The sequence below is a fragment of the Chondrus crispus genome, genomic scaffold (assembly GCF_000350225.1).
Source record: "Chondrus crispus Stackhouse genomic scaffold, scaffold_253, whole genome shotgun sequence".
In the NCBI taxonomy this organism is placed as follows: domain Eukaryota; phylum Rhodophyta; class Florideophyceae; order Gigartinales; family Gigartinaceae; genus Chondrus; species Chondrus crispus.
The window spans coordinates 14,211-22,930 of NW_005179142.1; the positions used below are offsets into that span (position 1 = coordinate 14,211).

The 8,720-nt window shown below is 51.4% G+C and overlaps 3 protein-coding genes; 2 read left to right on the forward strand and 1 right to left on the reverse strand.

Annotated features, from left to right (window-relative positions):
* The first annotated feature begins 1,054 nt into the window (after window positions 1-1,054).
* Window positions 1,055-5,027, forward strand: CHC_T00008985001 (WD40-repeat containing protein). XM_005716343.1 is given in 2 exon segments: window positions 1,055-4,879; window positions 4,880-5,027. The coding sequence occupies 1 exon segment, from the start codon at window positions 1,055-1,057 to the stop codon at window positions 4,877-4,879; it is 3,825 nt and encodes a 1,274-aa protein (XP_005716400.1). The 3' UTR covers window positions 4,880-5,027.
* Window positions 5,028-5,767: 740 nt separating this feature from the next.
* Window positions 5,768-6,283, reverse strand: CHC_T00004843001 (hypothetical protein). XM_005716344.1 is given in 2 exon segments: window positions 5,768-5,953; window positions 5,954-6,283. The coding sequence occupies 1 exon segment, from the start codon at window positions 6,281-6,283 to the stop codon at window positions 5,954-5,956; it is 330 nt and encodes a 109-aa protein (XP_005716401.1). The 3' UTR covers window positions 5,768-5,953.
* A 126-nt stretch (window positions 6,284-6,409) lies between these two features.
* CHC_T00004844001 (hypothetical protein) lies at window positions 6,410-6,811 on the forward strand. Its single transcript, XM_005716345.1, has one exon. It carries the CDS (start codon window positions 6,410-6,412, stop codon window positions 6,809-6,811), a length of 402 nt encoding a protein of 133 aa, XP_005716402.1.
* The last annotated feature ends 1,909 nt before the right edge of the window (window positions 6,812-8,720 follow it).

An 8,720-nucleotide genomic window follows, 5' to 3' on the forward strand; every position in this document is an offset into this window, starting at 1 on the left:
TAACGTTGTCCGTAAAATAACGGGTTGTTTTTTCCATTTGCCCACAAACTCGCTGGACGCAGAGTAAAGTTTACTCTGCCCGAGTTTGAAAAATCCCACCACAAGTTTTGCTCTCTGACCTCCAGCAAGGTACTGTACCTGCCCGCAACAAACGAAAGTCTGTGTAAGATAGAAAGGACACACAGTATGGACAACCTTTCTATCCTTGCGGCGGGCTATAATATTCGCTTCAGTGAGTATGCGCCCAGGTGCACGTGATCCGTCGGACGGCACAACGATGTACCAGACTTGCGTTTGTTGCGGGCAGGTACCTGGCTGGAGGTCAGTCCGCAAATCTGGTGGTGGGATTTTTCAAACTCAGGTTTACTTTACGGCCAGCGAGTTTGGGCAAATGGAAAATAACGAACGTTTCATGATTCTTTTCATGTTTTAGGGTGAGTGCGTCTTTCCCCGCTGGAATTGATGAATCGTAATCCTCATGGGGGTCGTCTTTACTCGTCGTCGCCGTCTCGTGGGTCTAAGTACCGCTGGTGACAGACTGTAATGCTGACAGTCTGTCCTTGCGGTCCGTCAGGAATCACACGAACATTCTGTGAGTGGAGAAATTGCCAAAATATATCAAATTGTTAATGTGCTAGATTTTATGGATTTTTTAGGGTTGACGCTTGGACGTTTCCGGAAGCGCTCGCCGAGGGAAATAAAAGTTTCTGGAGGCTGCGGAGAAAGCCGCGAGGGGGACCACCCAGAAACCCCCTCCCCCCCCCAGTTCCCGACCAACACATTCATTTACGAAAGAACAAGCGAAAGCACATCAGCTCATCCTACTGATCCACACGACCGTCGCCATTGTTTCCGCTTTCGTCCACAACGACAAGAGTGCCGCGCGCTGAACGCGGCTTTCAACTTTCGCATCCCTGTTTTTCTAACAGCCGGTGCCGTTCTCACGCATAACGCACTCCGCACCTCACCAACTTGTCATTAGCTATTCACAAAAAAAATACAGGAAAACTTCCGGCAAGAGACGGGACCGGGACCATATAGAACACGGAGAAAGATGCATTCTACCGATGTGTTCATAAGCCATGCTGGCCCGGACAAGCTACTCATCGCAGATCTCCTTTCCGAGAAATTGCAAGCTCATGGTTTAAATTGCTTCCTCGACAAAATCTCGATGGAGCCCGGGGACTACGCACGGGATGAAATGACGAAGGCTATGGAATCTGCGAAGGTCGGTGTTTTCATTCTTTCTCCCGAGTTTGCGGCTCGAAAGTGGACGATGAGGGAACTGCGTTGCTTCCTACGCCGACGGATTGAGGCGATAAGGAGTGGGATGCGACCACCGACATTGATTCCGGTGTTTTACAGACTAAGTATTCGTGAATGCAGAGAGTTGGATCCAAATCGCTACTGGGATGATGAAAGAAAGAATATTTTTGAAGTTGAGAAGTTTTTTAGCGACGAACGACAGCGCGAAGCGAGCACGGATACGGTGAAGAGGGAGCTACAAGAGCTGGCAGATTTCACTGGGATTGAAAATGAAGTAGGGGCAACGAACCTGCCGGGAGATCGATTCGGCCATGATAAAAGGGCACATCTTGTGGAGCAAGTATTTCTGTGGGTGAAAAAGAAATGTGAGGAGGATTCAAGTGATGAAGTGAGAGAAGTTTTGAATGCAAGTGGCCAAGTTGGAACCCAAGCTGCCGTCACGTCCACCGCACGATGTGCGGTTGATAAGTTCACGCCCTGTATACACGCAGAGCACAATCCCGACGAAATATATTTGCAACTGAATTCTCGGGGGATCGATGGATCACCGAATACGTGTGAGGCGCGGCTAAAGGAGGCCGTGCTAAGTACCGATAGGAATTCACATATAGGAGCGACGGCAACGGGGAAGGGAGGAGTCGGAAAGACATGCGCTCTTCGAGCGATTGCGCACGACGATGACATCAAGGCTCAGTTTTCAGGCGGAGTGTACTTCATGTCTTTGGGGAAAGACGCCAACGTAGGGCGGCTGATTGAGCAACTGTGTATAGCCGTTGAGGCGTCTGGTGGTAAGCAGGTGGCTGCAGAAATGCGAGAGCAAAGCGAGTTGAGAAGGGTACTGACCAAGATGCGAGCATGGTTCAACACACGTGTATGCCTGTTCATTATTGATGATGTGTGGGCCGTGAATGGTATAGATGCGTGTATTCTTCAGAAGTTGTCCACTCTCGCTGCCGCCACAGGAGACATCCGGGAGAGGAGCAGACTTCTGTACTCCACGAGGGATTCAGAGCTGAAACAGGTCGGTAAGCGAGTGACTTTCGAGCCGAGGGAAAGGGAAGGGAATGAATCAGTCCGCATGCTCATGCTTGCGAGCGGGGCGAAGCCAGAGGAAGCGAATAATCCGAGATGCAAAGAGGCTGTGAGCAAAATATTGAAATTGTGTGCTGGTTTGCCGCTGGCTCTGAACGTAGCCGGGACGGGTGTCAGGTACATGAGAGGTAGATGGAAGGGAGAAGTGTCACAAGCGTGGGAGGCATACCTTTCGAAGATGAAGAGCCGCAACACGATTCGTAGTGAGAGGCCAGGGGATGGGTATTTGTTGTCGTTAGACGCGACTTTACATGCGTCACTAGAGATTGTGGAGTCCGGCATGGGGAGCGATGCGGAGAGGTTAGGTCAGTTTTCGTTTCGAAAGATACATCGGAGTCTGTGTGTTATGAAGAAGCAAGACCGGATGCCTTTGTCGTTGGTAAGAGATTTGTGGGAGATGGACTACGAATCGGCTGAAAAGTACGCGATTCAGATGGAAAGGGTTGGTTTAGTAGACCTTCATTACGACAAGGATTGTGGGTGGGTACGGATGCATGATCTGACGCACGATTTTGCGGTGCAGGAGGCGCAGAAGGAAGAAAGTGTAACGGTTTGGTATAAGAAGTTGGCAGATGTATGCCGGCAGGGAAGAGGACTGCTTGGTATGACTGAGAGCGAGGGTAGAGAGGGCAAGGATGCCAGAGAGAAGTATGTTTTCGAGAATACATATCGCGTTCTGAAACAGGGGGGGTGTGTGGAGGAGCTGAAGAATCTATTCTTGAGTGCGCGATGGGTGAAGGCAGTGATACAGAGAGGAAGTGTGTGGCAATACGAGGAAGCTGTAAAGGATCTCAATAGCTTTTTGAGGAACACGGGAGGAAGCGAGAGCCTTTTAAGGGATACGGGAGAAGAAGGTTCGGTGTATGCGATGGAATTGATGATGAGAGCTGCACGACTGAGTGTACCTTTTTGTGGTGAAAGCAGTGCAGGGATTTACTTTCAACTGTACGGAAGAATCAAGCACAGGGCAGCAGAATTATGTAGCGTGCAAAGGATACTCGAGGAAATCGAGGAACACACGCCACGACCATGGCTGCAGCCTGTGAGTGAATGTGTAGGGCGAGCGGGAGGAAGTTTGGTGGAGCAGATTGTGCTTCCGAATATCGTTTACGAAGTCGGCATGGACTCAACGGGTGGCGTGTATGGACACTATTTGAACCCGCGCCGTACCAGGATCACAGTTTTCGCACAGTCTCCGGACAAGGAAACGAAGATGACTGAATTAGGCAACGATTTTGAAACGGGGAGCCGAAAATTAACGTGCGGTTGTGTCAGTATGAGCAAACGCTATGCAGTTATCGGATATGGTGATGGGACACTACAGTTCTGGAGTGTATCGGAAAAGAAAGTGTTGTGGAGTGTCTGCGGTCATGAATCGGCGGTGTGTAGCGTTGCGATGAGTGGTGATGGAAAACGTGCAGTATCTGGATCCTGGGACAGGAGCGTACGAGTTTGGGACGTGGACACAGGACTGCAAATCGGCGACGCATTAACTGGACACACAAGTGTGGTAGCGAGCGTTGCGATGAGTGGTGATGGAAAACGTGCAGTATCTGGATCCTGGGACGAGAGCGTACGAGTTTGGGACTTAGACACAGGACTGCAAATCGGCGACGCATTAACTGGACACACGGATGGGGTGGAGAGCGTTGCGATGAGTGGTGATGGAAAACGTGCAGTATCTGGATCCTGGGACGAGAGCGTACGAGTTTGGGACGTAGACACAGGACTGCAAATCGGCGACGCATTAACTGGACACACGAGTGTGGTGAAGAGCGTTGCGATGAGTGATGGAAAACGCGCAGTATCTGGATCCTGGGACAGAAGCGTACGCGTTTGGGACGTGGACACAGGACTGCAAATCGGCGACGCATTAACTGGACACACGGGTGGGGTGTATAGCGTTGCGATGAGTGGTGATGGAAAACGTGCAGTATCTGGATCCTTGGACAAGAGCGTACGAGTTTGGGACGTGGATACAGGACTGCAAATCGGCGACGCATTAACTGGACACACGGATGGGGTGGAGAGCGTTGGGATGAGTGGTGATGGAAAACGCGCAGTATCTGGATCCCGGGACAGGAGCGTACGAGTTTGGGACGTTGACACAGGACTGCAAATCGGCGACGCATTAACTGGACACGCGGGTTGCGTGACGAGCGTTGCGATGAGTGGTGATGGAAAACGTGCAGTATCTAGGTTGTCTGACGGGGGCGTACGCGTTTGGGACGTGGAGAAAGGGAGTACAGTTCATCTCGGAAAGTTGAAGGACTGGCGAGATATCGTGGAGAGATTTCTGAATGCAGAGGACTTGGGTGCCGTCTCTCGCACTGGACATAGGCGCAAAAGGCGCAAAGTTTTTGCGAGCAGGAGGAAAATTGTGCATGAGCGAGAGGATGGCTCTGAGGCTGTTTTGGCGCAGCTGGAGAGTACGGTAACCTGGTGGGAGGTAGACGATAATCATGGGGTCTTTGTTGCAGCGGCCGGCAAGCAGGTGGTTATTATGAAGCTAGTGGTCTAGGTGTGTATAGGTCTAGGTGTGTATACTCTACTTCCCTTGTCCTCTCGGCCAGACACAGACGCTTCTATTGTACGGTACGTGGTGGCACCTGTGGTGGGGATAGCCTGTTTGGTTTTTTTACGTGTAAAGTCTTGAGAATTCTGGTTTATTGACCGCGTCGTCTGGAATCTTCTGCGGCGTGCATAAGGGAGAAATACGTGAGCTGTCTTCAGGAAACGTCAGTGGGGGCGAAACGCAGCATGATGCGCGCTACTGTCTCATGGCGATGCTATGGCCCCTGTCCCATGAGCATGAGAAATGCATGGGACATATGCACGGGTTGACGGTGAATACGTAGGATACACGATGGAAATCGATTCATCCCGTTTCGTGTGGTGAAGGCCGACAGCTTTTGAAGTTTCTGTGGAAGCGAGCGATTTCCTGCGCAATGGCGGTGGCAACAGGGAGCTCAGGCACGTCCTCAGGAGGTACGGTACCCTTCTCACTCTCTGCCTTCCTTGAGAGAGTGGCACCTTGAGAGAGTGGCACCCTGTTTTGTAATGCCGTGCTGTTTGCATGCATCCTTACACACGAACAATGAGGTGACCAAAACCTGTGGACGTTTCAGAAATTGGTCCATTTTTGTGCGTACCGTATGTCGCTTCTTTTGGCTCGTGACATCATCAGACGAGGTCCGTCGTGTGTGGCGCTCTGGTTCCATTCACGGATGGGACGTTTTGCCAGGACGTACGGCCCTCCCTCCAGTTCCCGGCAGAAAAGTCACATCAGTCGCTGCCCTATTTGCCTGCACTAGGGTCTAAGTAGCTACGGTGCGTCACTCTCTCCTGTCTCAGCCGGCTTCAACGATAGCAACAAGGGCAAAAAAAGAGCGTCAGGCGCTGTCGTTAGTGTGTACACGTCAATAGTTTGTTTTATGCTCCCAAACCAGGGGGGGAGAGAAATGCACAACTGTTAGCGAAAACACTGGCACTACTATATACACACAGGAGGTTTTTGTCAAGAAGCGACAAAAAAACCACCCTCGAGAGATGCTATCACCGATTCATACCTGGGACGACCTGGGGCGGCTCCATATCATCTTCGTCCTTGATCCGTCCCTTTACCCGGGGCGTGCATCCGCAAGCTTCTTGCGGCAGTAGTAACGGATAAGTTTTCCAAACCTGCGCTCTCTGCGCTTTTGCCTAAACCGAACCAAGGCGGCTTCCCTGGTCTTCTTCTTAAACTCGCGTATGACTTCCTGCTTCTCGTGCTCGATACGGTCCTTCCGCTCTGCCTGGGTCTCGGGCTTGACGGGGCCCTTGGAGCGGTGTTGCATCTGTGCGGCGTGCGCGGACGGCATGAGCATGCCCTGCGGGTAGGCCGGGTGCTGAGCACCGGCAAACAAAACCATGCCTTGTGGGGCATACATAGGGCTCGGGGCGGGCGGGATCATCACTTGCGGGTGCTGACGGATCATGAACATGCCGTGCAGGTGTTGGTGGGGGTGCGATGTGAGGAAGAAGGGCTGAGCCGGGTGGTGGACGGGAGAACATGCTGTCGGGCATGTCCTCCGTCTCCCCTGACGGCCGCTACCCGTCGCCCTTCACTTTGCCGGACGCGCGTTCCGGCGCCCAGCTCGGCGCCCTTACGGGCGGCAGGGTCGGCATCGCATTTAATGGCGTCGAGATGGCCCTGCTTGGGCTCACCATCGCCATTCGTGCAAACTTTGCACCCAAGAAAGGCGCCGAGGAGGTGCCGCTATACACCCTGATCACCCTCGGGGTGACGCCACCGCGGACGAAAGACCTTGTCCAATTTTCCAACCACCAACTCTTAGGCCATTGGGCAAGATTGGCATACCCCACCGCGCCTCTACGATTCCCAAAGTTCGGAAATTGCGCAAGATTTTCGCCCAAACCAAAAATGTTCCTAAAAAGCAATCTACAAATTTAACAGATTTTTATTGTGCTGACAGTTGTACCGAAAGGGACGTTTCCTTTGGTGGAACTGAGTTGACAGGCTGATGTTGACATCAGGCTGACATCAACCTGTCAACATCAGCCCGTACGCACAGTGTGCCCAGACTGCCCAGACACTTGGCTGTGGAGGCCAGAGCACAGTCGCAGATTGTGCTTTTCTCTCTTGAGCGCGACATTGTTCCCGCCCGCGACAGATTGGGAATGCAACGGTGGGGTCCAGTCCCATGACGACCCCTTGCCCAAATCGTCGCTTGCCCAAGCGATAGTCGAGCCAATTAAAATGTGCCAGCTGTCAATGTTTTGGAGTTTTGGGCGAGCCGCGGTGGGGTCACCCTCGTGGTGCCGCTTGCTACGGCGTTTGTGATACCGGGGGGTCCCACGACATAGTGCCATACCAGAACAGACCTCGACAAGTGGCACTATTGCGTGGGTGGCACTATTGAAGCCGCATTCTTCCTACAAATTGGGAATGTTAGAAAGACATATCATTAATTGCTTTGAAACAAATATACGTGTAGACGTGTAACCGAGCTCTAGCTCTAGCTATAGCACTATATCGGGGGAGGCACTACTCCAAGTAGCACTATTGCGCGACCCCCCCCTGTACAGCAGTCTACGACAGAATCAACTTGCGCACGTACAGTACACTGTACTACTAAGTACTACTAAGTACTGTAATGTTGTGCCCCGTCCCTTGGGTACGGTGAAACCAAGTTTTATTGTTTTATTTGGTTGAAGAGGCTGTCCGTCCGAGAGTCAATGCCGCCCTTTCTGGAGGCAGAGGGCGTCCGACACGTGTACGCATGCGCAACAGCTACCAAGTACTGTAAAGCCTTTAGAGGAAATCTGCAGCAAAATTGGAAATTGGAAAGCACTTTTGCCACGCTTACAGCATCCCCACCGGTTGGAGAATAAATGAATATCATCTTTATCACAGGGTATCATAGGGGCATATCCTAACGCATACGGTAGAATGAGCAAAGAGCTAAATATTGTCAACACTTGTCATTCAATTACTGGTGCGCATGCCCAGGTGCATTTGTTCACATTTGGCATTTTAGCTCCGACATCAACACACTCCACCGGTGTTGCCAGAGCTAAATGCAGAAACGCACTCGAATGGAGCAGTCTTCATTGGAGGAATAGTTAAATCCTCTGGATTTCGGCTGGTCTGTACCGGCCATTATTGTGATAGGAACGAGGCTCGAGATGGAATAGGCAATGATTGGGTGGGTTGGTGGGGGCATTTTCTGCTCCTGGGAGAGCGGTGTGCGAAAGGGAGCGCATAAACATGGTTTGTAATAACTTCGGGGGCCGAGGAGTCCGGATAACCAAAGTATGTTGTTGGTTGTGCAGATGAAAGATCGATGAGGGTTTATTGAAGAGAAGCGAACTCGTCCCGCTTAAGTCAAACCGGAATCCGGAATGAGCTGGCTGTTCTAATTACAGGCCAGCTCTTGATTATTCCAAATTACACCGTAGAAACTACATCTACGGAAAACGGAGTTCGGATTTTGAATAGAACCAGACCAGCGGTCACACTCCCTTCTTTCAAAACGCAAGAATCTTCCGAGCTTTTTCGACCAGCTCGCGAGGACTGTTCTTGCGTTTCATCAGACGTTCAAGCATACAAAGAACATCCTCGTAAACCTTAGCGATGGGCTCGAGCGTATCATCCGAATTCGGTAAGCCCTTCCAGCGGACTACAACGTAGACGCCATCAAGGTGTTCTTCCAGTCGCAAGAGGCGCTGTACTATCATTCTGGTTTGGGATTGTAGAACATGGTACATAACTGCGTCCGTGTCCAGCGTCGGATCATGATAGAACTTAAGCCTGCTGGCATGTAGCTCTTCCGATTCTCCGGTTCGTAGATCTTCTACCA